Source organism: Scomber scombrus, chromosome 10 (assembly GCF_963691925.1).
Source record: "Scomber scombrus chromosome 10, fScoSco1.1, whole genome shotgun sequence".
Lineage (NCBI taxonomy): Eukaryota > Metazoa > Chordata > Actinopteri > Scombriformes > Scombridae > Scomber > Scomber scombrus.
This window is the reverse complement of record NC_084979.1, coordinates 21,699,962-21,716,820: the sequence shown is the minus strand read 5'-3', so window position 1 is coordinate 21,716,820 and position 16,859 is coordinate 21,699,962. Positions and strand designations below refer to the sequence as shown.

General features: G+C 40.3%; 2 protein-coding genes across 3 annotated transcripts; one reads left to right on the top strand and one right to left on the bottom strand.

The window, feature by feature from the left end:
• Positions 1-391: 391 nt before the first annotated feature.
• LOC133987213 (transcription initiation factor TFIID subunit 4-like) lies at positions 392-13,530 on the bottom strand. Of its 2 annotated transcripts, none has more exons than XM_062426508.1 (16): positions 13,293-13,530; positions 12,340-13,137; positions 10,740-10,894; positions 9,281-9,400; positions 8,515-8,670; positions 8,242-8,364; positions 8,030-8,119; positions 6,547-6,774; positions 6,294-6,429; positions 5,771-5,885; positions 3,761-3,930; positions 3,525-3,655; positions 3,284-3,409; positions 2,996-3,052; positions 2,790-2,909; positions 392-2,664 (listed from the first exon to the last, which is right to left on the bottom strand). In XM_062426508.1, the coding sequence occupies exons 1-16, from the start codon at positions 13,528-13,530 to the stop codon at positions 2,497-2,499; spliced, it is 2,931 nt and encodes a 976-aa protein (XP_062282492.1). In that variant the 3' UTR covers positions 392-2,496. The 2 variants fall into 2 exon arrangements, 1 of the variants encoding a protein (XP_062282492.1); XR_009925563.1 differs by having other exon boundaries at positions 2,526-2,664; positions 2,996-3,036.
• Positions 13,531-14,340: 810 nt separating this feature from the next.
• lsm14b (LSM family member 14B) lies at positions 14,341-16,845 on the top strand. The gene is made up of 8 exons (XM_062426519.1): positions 14,341-14,461; positions 14,569-14,732; positions 14,847-14,976; positions 15,061-15,255; positions 15,446-15,532; positions 15,645-15,803; positions 16,294-16,408; positions 16,502-16,845. Exons 1-8 carry the CDS (start codon positions 14,341-14,343, stop codon positions 16,659-16,661), a joined length of 1,131 nt encoding a protein of 376 aa, XP_062282503.1. The 3' UTR covers positions 16,662-16,845.
• The last annotated feature ends 14 nt before the right edge of the window (positions 16,846-16,859 follow it).

Here is a 16,859-nt window from a genome sequence, read left to right as displayed (position 1 = left end):
AAAATCTTGTGTTATAAAATACCAAAGTTGATATAAAATCTCAATGTGTGTCATGACTGAGTTTGTTGTAGCATTTTTTAGGCCATTTCCTGGACTCTAAAATACTTAAAATAGCACTTGGGCAGTTCAAAAATCCTCATGACATGTCACAGTATTTTTTGCTCCGATGAGGACATGAAATAATAATCTCAAAAACTAGATAAGCTTTCTGCTTCCCCCTGTTTCCTCTCGAACATTATTATTTTGTGTTCTGATATTTTATTTTGATGGTTTTCGATGGATTGTTATTGTTCGAGATAAAATCCAAATAAAAAAATAATAAAAAAATAAATAAATAAATGTTAGACCTCCCCCACAAATGAAGTCAATCACAATGGAGATATTTGTAATTTTTTGTTTTAATAGAGTTCATTCTCTCAATCCATTATAAAATAGCAATTAAAAACTTTTTTTTAAATCCAGATATTTACATATAAACAAGGGGCTGTGCAAAATTTACAAGATATTGGCGAAAAAAAGTCATACATTTGTCTAAATTGTCATATAGTGGATATATATGACAATTATGACATATTTGCCCAATTTGAAGTTGTCAACTGACAAAGCTGGCAAACTTAAGTATATACAGTAATAAAATTTAACAATAAACATTCTTTCATAAAATGACAAAGGTATAAAGACCAAAATTAGTATGTGTACTAAAAATATAAAAAGTTACAAAGTGGGTATGTTCATCTGATCAACTAGTTTTAGAAAAATGATCTGTCAAAGTGCAGTTCTTCTCCTGCATGTTATTCCATGTTTACCCAACTCAACCTCCATCATTCATAAATATAAAAATGCAGACATCCAACTTATTGAAAAATATGTCATTCACTTCAATGACTGTAATCAATAACATATTATTGGGTTTCCTCAAACTCTCATGAGCTACACAGCCTGGATACTTTACATTACTAGCAACTATTTCATTTCCAAATTATACCATACTAGTTTAGATTTTTTAAATGTCACCTCAGGCAGTCATCCCTTCCTATTCTTTTTACAGTTAATGGAACAAAAAGTAGAGTAAAATGTGTTTGAGATGGGCAATCCATCACAGTTAACATCCTGCACAAAGATATTTTAGTCAAAGGGTACTTTAACATTTAAAAAGTCTGTAGCTCTTTGGTTGACATTAATGAAAGGCTGAAAAAAAAAGACTTAATAGCTTTGCTACTTGGTAACATAATTCAAGTAACATATTATCATTTTAATAATGTAAATGTTTCATTGTTCTTAGACTTCCTTGAGTGGAAAGAACTGGCTAGGAGTACAGTAACACACTAGAAAACCTGCTGATTTTAAAGCCATTGTGTGCGACAGTCATGTAGCGAAAATTGGCTTTTGTCAGGACACAAGCTGTGACAGAAGGTTCAGTTTAAGTTGAATTTCATGCTGTCACTGACAAAATAATGGAAACTGCTGACTGCTGAGGAGGGGGAAAGAAATTCAGAATGTATGGTATGTATGTGTGAATGGATGGTATGCTTCAACAAAGATAGATAGGAATGTAAAGTATGTGTAGTCTGTGTAGCAAATGTGCTACAATCTCAATAAAATGTGGAGTTTCTCTTTCAACCACAGTGTCAAGCACACTCACAGTAAATGCGCTATAGTGGCGAGAGTTCAAATATCAACACACAACATTACATCATGCACAACGCATGACATGTAAGTAATTATTGTTTGTTTCCAGTCGAGCAAAGACAAACAAAGAAAGCACAGAACAAGACAATAAAGCGTGCATCCTGCAGATCTGGAGAGAAGTGTCGGACAGATGCAAGTTTTAAAAAAATTATCAACACATTCTAATCCATATGGCTTAATTTGGTAAGAAGGCAACTCAGCAGACGACCGTAGTATCAGTCTCCGTAAAACGATCCACAGGCATCAAAACTGTGCTAAAATATAGTATATATGTGTGATAAATTAAAATCTCTATTTACGTTAACATGGTCAACAAAATTAGCAGTGCTGCAGTATTGTAAAATCAGGCTGTTGCACCTGAATCTAAAATAAAACCACTTCACAGAGATTTGCTGCTACAACATTGATATCAGTGCAATGACACTGACAGGGTCTTCTGATCTGAATTGCTCAGTTCTGTTAAAAAGATATTTTTCTTGTATGCAGCATGGGGCAGTGCATGGGTGAAGTGTGGTTGGGTGCAGGTGTTCACTACAGAGCAAACCGAGCTGAAGGGCATGCTGAAATCAAGGCCTAGCTCAGATATTTGCTCCATCTCTGCACTGAAAATAAAAAAGGCCTGTGCTTGAAGAGGCTTTTAAAAGCTGATGTCTCTCCGGTGTTCCAGATAATTCTTATCCCGCAGACAGATGTCTCATCATTCAGCAGTGAGTGATCAAAGACAGTACCGACAGAAAGGGTCTGAGCTGCCGTTCAACTTCGCTTCCTTAATGCCGCTGAGTGGGACTAGTCATTTTAATGTGATTGCTATTTTAGGAAGCCTTTATAGAGCAGGTGTGAGTGACTGGTCCCTTTTTCATTCTCCAGGCAGAAGAGCAGGTCCCTGAGGTTGACTCTAGTGATGCGCTGTCGCATAAACTGTCTGGAGCCTGCTCCACTGGAGCCACCAGGCTGGGAGGGGCCTGATCCTGACCCCTGAGGGGTGAAAAAACGCAAATACAAGAAATACTTTTACTCTTTTATTAACCTTTTCATTGCAAATGTTTCACAATTCAAAGTAAATGCATCATGTTTATGGCTAATTGCTATATATTCCTCACCTCTGCACTGGCGCCCCTAACCGGAGAGTCCATTTTCCGCTTTTTCCTTGGACCGATTGCTGCCAGCGCTGTTAGATTGGCTTCTCTTTGCCTGATCTGAGCCAGTTCCTGCTGCTGCATCTGGAATACAAGCAAGAACACAACAAATGAGTCTCACTGACAAACTCATCATAAAGGTGTTACTAGTTATATTGGCATATATTTACCTCTTTGGCCTTCTGTTTAAGTCGAAGCTGCTCTGGGTCCTCTTGCCGTGACCGAGACTGCAGTGTGGTAGAGGACATTTTAATATTTCAAGACAGGTATGTTCAATTTATTCAATCAATTATTTTATTCATTCACTCACTCAGTTATTCTATCAGTTCTCTGGTGACTATTAGCAGCAGAGGAAATGTTTTAATAATACAATGTCACTCCTCGCCTTGTCTTTGCAATTATGATACATGTAGGATTATTCCTGTCAGTGATTCTGTGTCCTTGTTATGTATAGTTACCTTGGCAGCCTTCAAGAGGATCTCTCTCTCCTGCTCTTCCTTCCTTTGCTTCTCCATCTGATCCAGCTGCTCGAAGAACTTCAGCTGGGCTCGCACATCGCTGACCTGCTCATGCCGCTCATCCTCCTGAAGAATGAAAAAGACATTGCAACAAAGGACAGAAAGGTACAACAGGAAAAATTAAAACCAGAGTGAATGGCAGTGGGTCTCATCCAATCGTATTACTGTCATTAATTATCACCTTGAAGGTAACGTTCTTCTGCTGTGCTACTTGTGACACCTTTTCCAGCAGATTTTGTAATCGCTGCTGTGTAGCGTGGGAAATGAAGTTAATCACATCTGTGCCCAACTCGTGGACACCAAACTTCTTACCTGTCATAACAGAAGGAATGAGGATAAATATATAGACGGAATGAGACCATGTCTACCTTTAAAAGAAAGAACATGCTGTACAGTTTGTGGGTATGTGTCTCTCACCGATCTCCAGAGCTCTTCGGGTTAGTGAGGAGGTAGCGAGGAAGGTCTCATCCTTACAGGATCGAGTCACTGTGCCAACAAGTTCAGAGTTTGTTGCTAGGATACGGGCGCTTTCCTCCGACAAGTTGACTCCTGCCATGGAGGCCACATCATTGATATCATCATCATCCCTGGGTGAAATGAAAAGTGAAAAGTCTCATCATCATTTAAAAGAACAAAATACATCAAAAGCTTTTATGGGACAAACTGAACCAGACATAAATCAATACCTTTTTTTTTGTCTGTGTACATTTACTCATAATATATATAAATTCATAATAGTTAATAGTATCTTAACTTAGTTACAGAACTCTCTTGCAATTTGATCAGAGCAATTAGTATAACCACACAAATTTTCCTTGGTGTACTTAAGGGGTAGTTTCAAAAAGAAAAAACTATCTGGATTGTCCTAATTTTTATACACACAAACACTTTTGCCATCACAATAAAATGATGCTCTAATCAGATCATGATCAGATAAATTCAACACACTGTGCCTCTAAATTGCAACACGCCCGACACAATAAATGGTTCAATCTCTTTTTCTCCATCTTTCGCTTGACAAATAACAATGCTGTTCCTATCGATCATCATCCAGTAAGAAGAGGAATTGAAAGTGTACAATCTTTAGACAGACACAGCATGGTTACTCTGCTTTCTCTCAGCAGTTTTCACCTTTGTGCTCCCTGCTCTTGGTGATCACTTATTTTTAGTTCCAGTCCAAACACACAATAATATAGGTGTTCTCATTGACAAGTTTCAACAGTTATACGTGCTACCTGTTAATCAGGGTGGAACAAAAATTCACAGGCTCCTCAATCAAATCATTATTTTCCATCCATCCATTTTCCAAACTGCTAATCTTACAACGGATCACGGGGGTCCTGGAGCCTATCCCAGCTGTTATTGAGCGAAAGGCGAGGTACGCTCTGGACACCAGGGCTAACATATAGAGATAAACAACCATTCACGCCTACGGGCAATTTAGAGTATCCAATTAACCTAACCTTCATGTTTTTGGTCTGTGGGAGGAAGCCGGAGTACCTGGAGAGAACCTACGCAGGCATGAGGACAACATGCAAACTCCACACAGAAGGGCCACAGCCAGCCGGCGGGTTTGAACCCAAACCCTCTTGCTGTGAGGTAACAGTGCTAACCACCGTGCCGCCCCAAAACACTATTTTATGCTCACAAATTCGTCTTACAGCATCAACCTGTCCAACAGTTCCACCTGTATAGTCCACTGCAATCCAAAACAATAGCCATGAAACAACTCTTATCTCTGTAAATTAAGAAAAATGCGGCTTCCATGATAAATGTTGCATGACCAGTTTTGCTTATGAGGTCATTAATTTACATAATGACTGTTATAATTAGCCAATGTGTCTGTGTTAACACATTTATCATTACACAACACAAGGATGGCAATATATGAACACAAACTAGGACCATAAAGTCAGCAACACTGAAATCCCCATGAAAGCCAAAAAATTCTGGACACATGCAGAAATGTGTGGTTCAGCACTGGTTAAGTAATGTAACACTAAACAAAGCCTGAAAGCATACAAACAGTCCTGTTTTAAAGCAGTTTTTGATGACTGTTTTTGTTAAATGCTGATATTGTTCCAACATCAAATATATATATATATATATATATATATATATGCCTTTTTACACTGAACCAATCATAATGCTGCCACTGTGTATGCTTTTAAATAGCATGCTGGTGTTCGTGATTCAAAGGCGTGACGTGTAACACAATGGCGTCAGCTCCCTGCTTCATGATGCAGTCATTCCCTTTTACACAGACGTTGATGCAACTCTATGTCTACCTCCATAACCGGCTAATTGGTGGAACGATTCTGCCCCCACACACTGTGTCCGTACCGTTTATACAGAACAGCAAGGTGGGATAAAGGCGCTGCATTGCTGGATGTGTAAAAGAGGCTTTTATCTAGATTTGACACAGACCTGAAGGTTCCGCCTCCTTCCTTCAGCTTGTTTTTCTGAGCGGCAGTGAGAGAAGCTTGACTGATGACTTGTACTCCTTTGGCCCCTGGAGCCAACGTCTGCTTCACTGCAGGAACTAATAGGCACACACAAAGAAAGAAGCAAATTAAGATTTTTGTTGTTAACTTAGAATAATTAATTGCAGTTACAGTAAAAAAAAAAAAAAAAAGTGTTGCTGTACAGTAAAATCCTTCACTATGACATTAATCAAATTTTTAATGGCTTGGAATCAAATTTTGCACCGTTGTACAAAGCTTACAATTATACACACCATCCACAAGGTGGCAGCACTTCCATTCTACACAAAGTGAATGGGCATCAGACCACAAACAGACACAGAGGGTACCAGTGCATTTGAGCGTTTTTCATTTATTTTCTTCAAAGCATGTTTTGGAAGTACAGAAATAAAATGAAACATAATAGGATCACATTATGGAAGAAATAATAATATGTGACTGTGGAAGATTAAAACACACTCACACACCTGAATGCAGCTGTTTGACCACCTGTGGCTGGCCCACAATGATGCGACTGTGAGATTGTCCTCTGAGTGTTACCATGGGAGACTGAGCCAGGGTCATCTGGGGCCTCACCATTGTCCCTTGTTGCTGTGGCACTATCTATGCACATTTAAAGAGGGATGCAATGAGAAACACAGAATACTCTCAAAAATAAGAAATGAAGTATGAGAGGACACATACAAGGTTTCCACTCCTACGTGCATGCTAATCACATACCAGTCCAGGTTTGCTGTGTGGTGTCTGAGTGAGGCTGATAACTGTGGTTTTGGTTGCTGCAGTGCTGGTGGCTGTAGTGGCGGCGGTGGAAAGAGGAGGTCGTAGCACCACAGCAGTGAGAGCTGTGGAAGCTGTTGCAGCAGGCTGAGTGCTGGGCTGAGGCAGCAGGCTCTGATGGATGAAGGCTTCTGAGTCTGGAGTCATCTGACGCAGTGCTGGGAGACTTCTCTGGACAGAGGACAGAGATTGAGCGTATTTTCAGTTTGATAAGGACACTTACATGCCATCTTTCCACACATGATAGTTTTCGTTATTACAAAGTAAACGTAATTTTATTTTTAGATTAAAATTCAGTTAAGTCAAGCCTGATTTTGCCTTTAACATAGATGATTATCCCAGTCTCTTCCTCACAGTGAGGTTTACAGCTTAATAATTAAACACTGGTTTAATAACTATGTATCAGCGGTTACCCAAAGCCCAGATGGGTATTGGGACTGAAAGTGTCAGATGGGTGCATCCCTATACACAATGAAGTGTCTATTTCTAAATTTGAGATTAAGTGATGTCAATGTATAATAATTCACTTTTTTCTGTCCTGTTACCCTAAAATGATAAGAAAATAAGTTAATTAATAGCCTATTTAAATATTTACATTAATGATTCTGCTTGTTATACACTTTTTTATGCCTATTTCTATTCCAGTCAGCAAACTGAAAGCCATCCTTCAGTTTCCACTTTGGGAAAACTTTGGGAAGAGTGATGACACACTGTTTGCAGTCCCTGCAACCCAGTGTTGTTGGATGAGGGCATACACTGCGGACTGTTATGTACACAGGAGGTCCAAAGAGAGTTCCTGAGGATATCACCATCTGTGCACACACAGAGAGAGTTTGGTGCGAACAAAAGCGGTAATGTTTCTACACTTATTTTGAAAAAACTGTACAAAATGCTTATTTATAAGAAGTAGTAGCAGGAAGCAGGACCATTATGCGATTCAGATGGACCTCAGCAGCAGTTTGAGAATGGTGATGTTCGTTATACAACTTTAACAAACCGTGTGTTTGATGCAGGAAAAAAACTCATTGTTTAACCCATTCATACCCAACTGCTGTCACTGGTTAAATTTACAGGTCATAACGATTTCAACAAGAACTGGTTCTACAACTTCTGTGTCATACTCATAACCACTAAATCACACATATATACCAGTCATACCAGTCTATCTCTAAATCTGTTTGCCAAACAGAGTTGTTGACACTCATTTCATCAAATTGCAATGTTTACACTGGAGAAGAAATGTTGTCATTTTACAGGATTCCATTATTTGGTGATCTTTTGAGAAGCAAATAATCTGAATTCTATAATTATTTATGCATTGTATCTCTGAGTTTAAAGATTAGTATAGGATAATAGTAACCCTACACTCATTGTATTGTAACTGAGTTTACACAGCCTGAAAGATGCAACATGTCACTGATCTCACCTTCAGGAAAGGCACAAGGTACGGCTGTGGTGAGGAGTTGAGCTCCCGGTATAACCTACTGGTGAAATCTTCAGGCTCTATCTTCGCTTCCTGTTAATAAGTTGAGAAAGCGAATGGTAAGAAAAACAAATGAAGACCATGACATAAAGATTTTAACACAGAGATGGTAAGAGAGATGGAGATGATGGGGGGGGGTGAAGACAAAGAAATACCAGCAGGTTCTTGACGAGCTCCTTGACGTTGGCTGTAGTCTCAGAAGACTGTTTTCCACTGGATGCAAGCTTGATCAGCGTGGACAGAAAGTTTCTACACTTTTTCACATTCTCCAGTGTCTCCTGCAAACACAGATTACTCTTAAAAATACACATCAGACTTTATGTGGAGATGTAGAGCAGAACATAAAAGCACCTTTAATAAATATCTGTATAGTTCATTATTTATCTTTTGACAGATAAAAGAATTCGAAGTTAGTATGTCTCTCTTACAGCTGAGACTGCTGTTGGGGTGACAGGGCTCCCAGTGGCCCCGAGGGGCCCTACCCTTTGCGTTACTGCTGTGGCGGCAGATCCAGGCTGCACAGTAGTGGGCGTTCCTAGCGGCTGTCCTGGGGTGGCGGCAGTTCCTCCCAGCATGATGGTGTTCTGTATGAGTCAGTGAATATGCCTTCATTAGATGACGCTCAGGAAAATGACAAGGCCAAAATAACAGTTTCCAGTAGAGTACATTCACCCATTACTCGGACATGAGTCTATTTATAAAGTTAGATATTGTTAGATATTGTATGTTTGCAGTCAGTGTTGTCAACACACACGTGGAGTTAACAATTCTCTTCTACCACCCCTCAATTACAACAGAGAAATTATAGCTGTAAAGTGATGACGTGTAAAATAAACAATGACAACCTGTTAATGAGGTTTAGTACAGATGTGTTATCCTTTAAGTGGAACTCAAACCTGATAAATCACAATTCACAAGAGAAATTAAAACAGACAGAAAAGTAAGCAAAGAGACAGGCCAACCAGAGAAAACACAAACAAAAAACAAATGTTCTGCCTTAATGCAAAAAAAGAAATTATTCTTACCACAGCGGTCAGGCCCCCAAATGGAACCAAGTCATCCAAACATTGACTTTTCTTTTAATGCCTTATCAATTAACCTGACAACTTTTTAAACTTTTTGGCATTTGGTGCCTGATAACTCAATGTCCTGCACAGAGAACTAAATACCCAAAGGGATGAGCAGTGGAGTTACCTGCAGTACAGGAGGCCTCTGCAGTGTCGTGGTGGTGGTCACAGTGGTCTGAACTGTGGAACCTTGCTTGATAATAGTGGTGGGGGTAATGGGACGAGCCAGCAGTGATGCGCCTGGAGCCTGCAGAACCACAGGGAGTATGCAAGGAGGTGTTACACATACTGTATGAGAGTATACACAAATTCAGCAATGCCAAGAAAAAATTCATTAAAATACGTATGATTTCTCCAACTAACATTGTAAAAACTTTCACAATAAAAACACTGCTTATAACGTGTACTGCTCCCTGGAAAAAGAAAGAAAAAAAAGTTTCTCTTTTTGTTCCATATCATCTTTTTCTTTTTAAAACCAAACCAAACTATACAAACAGCAGATGTGGCATTTATCCAACAGTTCTCCTTTCTGTCGTTTTCTTTCACTTTCTTCACTAATTTTAAAGTTGGATGCAAAACTGTACACATGCCGACTAAAAATCAGTTCACAATAATGCAATAATTTCTATTGGTCATTTATGTGTTTTTGTAAGACCAGTAACCAAAATGTAATTAAATCAGGCTGCATTATAAAATGAAACCTGCATTTTTCTTGTTAGTTTTCATTTTTTTAATCAGACAGTAAAAATTGTATACATTGTATACCATGATGGGCATAATTCTACACACGACACCGAAAACTTTGCAGGTTGACTGAAAAAATGTGTACATCTCAGTTGTCATTGTGATAAACATGCACTGCTCAGCCCTCACGTTATGGCTGCACCAATCCCACTTCATCCTCTTGTTTAATCTGTCTTGTTCTATTTTATCTTATTTTAACCGTCTACTTTGTTTTACTCTTTAAATCCTATTTACTATACCTTGTCTCTAATGTCTTATGTTAAGCATTAATTATTGAAAGGTGCTTTACAAATAAACTTGCCTTTTGTCTCCCCATACCAATTCTTACACCTAACTCAGGGTATTAAACAATAAGAGTACAGATTCATCACCAGGGCTCTTTTTGTTTCAGTAAACTCTGCACACTTAACCTTGTGTAACACAACAAAGAGCTCTAACTACACATCACTTACTAACTATAAATGCAGATGTTAATACACCGAAGTTCTTTTTAATCACATATGACAAGGTTACAGAATTGTGCTTTTACATTTATGAATATAAATGTGGAGATCTGAGCTCGACTCTCCTCTTCTATTTAATTCATGGGTGTTTAAAAGTTCAAAATTGATACATTAGTCAAACTGAGAAGGACAAAACATGTGTGCATTCAATATTTTCTGCGTAAGATGTGGTGTGCAGACTTTACAATTATACTGTATATGTAACATTAGTGACAAAGAAACAGTGTTTAATGTGCATCAGTCTCATCTAGCCAACATGACGTTCGCTGATAAAAGGTCAGAATCCAAGCTAAAACTGATACAGCATGAATGAGTCACATTTTCTGTGTGTCCTGGTACCTGTAGAGAAGTGATCTGCACAGGGGGAGTGCTGGTCGGAGCTGCAGGTCGTGGTGTCATGGCGCTTTGAGACTGGGACTGAGCCTGCATCTGAGCCAAGGTCTGCTGGTGAATCATCAGCAGCTGCCCACTCTCACTGCGAACCAAAACCATGCCTGTAAGAGGCAAATGTCAATGGGGTTAAGATGTCAGTGGTCATGACTTGTCTGTCCTGATCAGTCTCACCAATATATGTATGTATGCGTGGAGTTTTCTGACAGGAGGTGGTGAATTACTCATCTGTAGCTCTACTGATGTATAGGTTTCTTCTTTGACAGGGAGGCCTAGATTTTCAGACATTTTTTCAGATATTTCTTGTCAAGAAGCGACACAAATGAGCCACAAACACTGTGCTATGTTCCCCAAACAAACTCCAAGAGAACGCCAGATCTGCTGCAACATTGAGATCTTTTAAATAAAGGCTGTTTGTTGCTGCCTTTTTTTAAATCAAATTTGAGAATTTTGATTAACATTTTGCTGTAACTTTTACTCTCCTGTTTTATGTCTTACTCTATTTTAGCTTTCTTTTATTTCCTATTTAACACTTTCTTGATTTGTATTTAAATGTCCTTTTATGTTGTTTTACATTCTGTCTTGATGTCTTTTATGTTTTATGTAAATCACTTTGAATTGCCTTATTGTTGAAATGTGCCACTCAAATAAAGTTGCCTTACCTTTCAAATAAAAACATCCCAACCCACAACAAAACAACAAAGCTAAACTTTGTTCTCGTCTCTAATACTTTATTGCTGTCAAGTGTATTACTATGCACTGGAGCGTGCTGTTATAGCCTTCATTCATTCTTCCCTTCAAACAGGTGATCAGCTGTGTGATAAGAGACCAGGCTATAGTATATAGTAATAACCTGGCCTACAGCAAAGCAATACGAAGTTACAGAGAGGCTGAGCAGGAGAATTAAGCAGCAAAAACAAAAGACTTTTTGGGCTGAGTTGTGGGTGGATACTTGTTTTTAAATGTTGCTGTGGATAATATGTTTAATGACCCTTGTTTGTTGTGGCTTATCTACTTTGTCTGGGATAACTCTAAACACAAGACTCCCAAACAGAACTACTGATATTACTACATTTGAGCAATTCACATTCCTTTATGCCACAGAAAATCTAAATGATCCCTTAAATAGCCAGAGGGTAAAATCGATCTAGAGTTCAAAAACAAGCAGTCTAACCATTAAAAACACACACACATCCATGAGGGAGACAGACTATAGATACACAGTAAATAGGTCTTGATATGAGAACAATTCACCACTGTCTGTAGTATGAATCAACAGATTGCAACAGAATGCTAGTTTGACATACTATAGGGCAGACAAACTGGCTGATTGTCCTCACTTAGACCCTTATCCACCTCTAATCTGTTGGTTGTGGCCTCAGAAGACAATTTATTATGTGTCATCAATGCTTACTATTATGCGTCTCACACCATTTCTTTCCTATTCACACACAAGCAGCTAAGAAACTGGTACAAATGAAACAAAGGTGATTTTCTGTTGCCAGACATAAGTTTCTGCAACACTGGAAAAAAACTTTCCGAAGGTTACCTGGAGGGAGCTGGATGTTTTGGATGTTTGGTGCGTTTTGTTGCGGCTGGGTGAGTCTTGGGGCCAACACCTGTGGAGCAATAGCTCTTATCCCCCCGGGAGCGGTGGCAGCGATTGGCGACGGTACTGAAGTCCTCAAGTTTTGCAAGACGGTCGGGCTCCTCATGGTCGCAGTCGTCCCGGTCGCAACGCTTGAAGTCACAACGTGAGCACCGGTCTGCAATACAGTCTTTGCGGAGTCGAGTTTGTTAACTAGGGAGCCGGTGGTGCTGGTGACACTGACAGCTGGTGATGTTAAAACGGTGCCTCCGCTTTGTGAGCTGTTAGTTTGCATAGGTGGCCTCACAAGCGTGACCGTGGGTACACCTTTCACAGTGGGCTGAGACGAAATGACAAGCGAAGTCACGGCGCTCGGTGCACTCGTCGAAGAAGTTCGTATGATAGTGCTGGGTGCTGCAGACAAAACTGCTGCGTTTCCTTTATTCACAGAAACAGGTCCGTTGTTGACAACAGTGACAGTGGGCTGCGAGCTGCTGTCAACAGATGCGCCTCCGGGGATATGACAGTTCGTCACAACGGCGCCTCCATTCAAAGTTTGAGCACCAGTTGTTCCAGGTTTCCCGACACCAGATGCTGCGTCTGATACTACCGAAACGCCCCCGCTAGCAGTCCCCGGCTTGAACTGACTCTGGGCGGCTGTCACACTCGGTCCCGCCGCCGATGTGGTCCCAGCTGCTCCATCCATGCTTGAACCGTGGGAGCCCGCACTGTTACTGACACCTCCCTGCACTCCTGTCCCTACGGCAGCGGAAACACATGAAAACAAGGGAACAACTCTCCTATTCGCATTAGTTTCGGGAAACACACAAGTGAAGCCAAGTTAGCTACAATCAGCAGAACAACGTGACCAAAATGAGCTACTGTTAGCTAACCGGAGTGGGCAGCTATCTTACCTGCTTTAGCAAGCTCTTGTGAAAGTCCCATTTTGCTGCCCTGAACATTGGAAGTAACGTTACTAGCTACAGCTGAGTTGCCGACGTGATTTGCTGCAGACTGGACCCTGCCCGTTGTGTCGACGTGACCGACTCCTCCTAGCTCAGACTCCAGAGATCCGACTACATCACTAACTACTTTTTCGTCCACCTCTGTGTTGAAGAAAACATCATCCAGCAAATCGGAGCCCGCCGCCATCTTTGCCCAGCTACGCTGGTTTGTGAGACGCATGCGCCGATTGGATGCACCCTCCGTGACGCAGCCTTAAAGGACGCAGTGATTGGTTGTTCGGAGAAAATAAAGCTTGGAACAAATGGTTGAGAGCTGCAGTGTTGGAGTGCCAGCACTGTGTGACACTTCTGCACGAAAACAAAGATACCGCACACAGAACCGCCCATGCTGGGACTTTAATGTGTCGAGGAGATTCCCTGAAAGCGTCCCTGTGTTTTACAACATGTCTTTGCAGCTTTATTCAGATTATTGAAGCATTTTATATCTGTTTTAGTTTATCTTACACGACTCAAAATGGCTGCGTTGGAGCATTTTTTTTTTTTTCAAAGCAGCTGTTGCTTGTAGCGCTCACTCATAGACAGCAGTGCCACATTATCTGGATATCAAACTCTTGAGAGCGAAAATCAGCGATGATCAGTTAATTTAGTTGCCTTGCAGAATTCTGCCCAGGCTTCACCCTAGATGACTGCACTTATTATCTGTGGTAACTTCTCATAAAATAAATAAATAAATCACACAAACACATGTTGTCCAAATGAACGTTACAGATAATTATACCAGTTGCCAATGCCAACATCATGAATCATGAATGAAACATTTTGTTTCAGGGCTTGACAATCAATTAGTGGTTGTCTAATTATCGCCAGGTGGGTTTAAGCTTCAGTGGGCGTGGTTTCAATTCACCTGAGACACTTATCCTTGGCTTGAATGCCGAGACGGTATGCGAGTTGGTGTGAGAAACTTTTCTAAATATTTTAGTTAACAAACCTAGCAGCTATGAGTTCAACAAAGCCTTACATTGGCTGCAAAATAGGGTTAATTTCAAAAGCTCAAAATCGTTATGAGGGGATTTTGTATACAATTGATAAAGTGAACTCCACAGTAGTGCTGGCAAAAGGTGAGTGGTGTAGGCCTGTGCCTGGCACTTTCTTTGCTGTGTTTTTGCTTACAAAGATAACTGCTCAAATTAAATAAGAGTTTAATTCATGCTATTTTCTTGACTAGTGAAGTGTTTTGGAACGGAGGGACGACCCACGGACAGACCAACACCACCAAAAGATGATATCTATGAGTATATCACTTTCAGGGGAAGTGATATTAAGGATATCACACTATGTGAACCTCCAAGGTCTCACCATGGCCTGCCACCAGATCCAGCAATAGTGCAGGTATAAAATAACTGCGTTTCAACATACTATATCACTCAAGTGGACAAAATATATGTATAAGCATTATGAAGGCTCACATGATGTGTTAAATTGTTTAACTTGGGTTTTTTCCAGTCATCTAGTGCAGGTAGTTCAGGCCCCTACTCAGCTCTTGGACCATTTAGTCCCCTAGGGATGCCCTCCTACAACCAGCTTGCTGCCAGCTCTCTACTTAATCAACAGTACGCTGCAGCTCTCGGCCTTGGTGAGTCAATAAGAGCAAAATTACATTTTAGAGAACTAAGTGTAAATCCACACCCTGCTCGTCATGGTTTTGTTCTTTATGCAGGGCCTGTGCTTCCAGGCTTACATGTTAGAAAAGGCCCCATGGTAGAAAAAGCTGTTCAAACCCTTCATGTGGAAAAACCATGGCAGAGGAGAGGCTTGACTGCACCACCAGAGCCGGAGCAGCGCTGGGACAGGAGGAGGCCCCAGAGGACCAGAGGAGAAACCTTCCAAACCAGAGGGAACAACAGAGCCACCAGTAAGCATGCAGATTTGTAGCAATAAGGGATAGAATTGAATATTGTTTCTACCAATTGACAAATGGCAGGGGTTATTGTGTCTGTTGGGATTGATGACATTTTTATAATGCTATCTGGGATGGTTGTACATGTCCAGTTGTGTTAATTAAATGAAATCTCAACAGTGAGCATAAATGTTTTCCTTGACAGTGAAGTCAGGCCTTGGTGTGTCCACTGCTCAGCAAGGAACTTCTCAGCAGCAGAATGATGAGAACAGGCCTTCTAACAGAAGAAAAGGTAATTATTACATACAGGTTTCCAAAACTGCAAAACAGACCTGATTACAAGTAACCTATTATCAGACAAGTTATCCCAAATACTACATTTTTTTTTCTCTAATTAATATTAGGACCTCGCAGACGCAGAAGCCAAAGCAGAGGCCAGCTTATGGTGGCGAAAGTTCAACTCGCCACCCTTAAGTTTGAAACAGACTTTGATTTTGATTCTTCAAATGCCCAGTTCATTAAGGAGGAGTTGGAGAGGGAAGAGGAGGACAAAGTGGTGAAAGGTTGGTTCATCAGCCCAAATAACCTCACATGCACAATTCTGTTTTCTTGATGGACAATTTTGTCCATTTAAACCTTACTGTGTGATACTAAGACATTTCATGTATTAATACTGTCATGCAGGCTCTAACCCCCTAAATTGTGGCTTAGTAGTGGCAAGAGACTTACACTGGCACCAGGATTTGGTTGCCATATTGGGGATGTATCACATGTTTAGTCATGTGTTTTTTGTTGTTGTTGTTTTTCATTTTGGCACATGTTCTCACAATTTAAACTTGAATTCAGGAACAGTTATGTGAGACTTCACTAAACAGATTTTGCCACTACACAGTATGCAATTCCACTATCAATAGGATTCAGGATAGTCAATAGAAAATAGCACAGGAATTGAGAATCAGTGAATTGTCCATTTAAGACACATTCACTGTGCTGTCTTTTATAGCGTAGCATTCATTTTTTTGTACATGTTTTGTCTGTATGAAACTCATGAAGTAGGAGAGAAAGATGGAGAAGGTTCACATGGAGAGGATGATCACTTTGGATCAAAATGCTACTACAACAAACAAAAGTCCTTCTTTGACAACATCTCCTCTGATAATAAAGTCAGGTAAATCGATGGCCTCTTTATCCTCAATATCGAAACACTAGTTTCTCCTATATTCAAAGCTTAAGGTGTAAACCTCCTGTGTGTTGGTTTCAGACTAACATGGGCAGATGAGCGGAAGCGCAATCTGGAGACTTTTGGGGTCCCTGGACGATTCCTGAGAGGCCAAGGCTTCAGAGGTGCATATACTGGACGAAGAGGACGAGGCGGTGCTCCAACTCAACCTTCTCTAAGAGCCAGGATTGGACAGCTGTAAAGGTCAGAGTTGATACAAAGGCAGTAAAGCAATGATCACCCTCCAATGATTGTTTCTTATGAGTAACAAATAGGATTGGGTTACATGTCTAAATGTAATTTGTCATGATCAGCAAAAGCAGCTCTGTTGGTACTATATGCGGAAGGATCGGTTTTTGTTTTTCCCCCTGTGGCAGTAATCCTGTTTTTATTAGGCCTA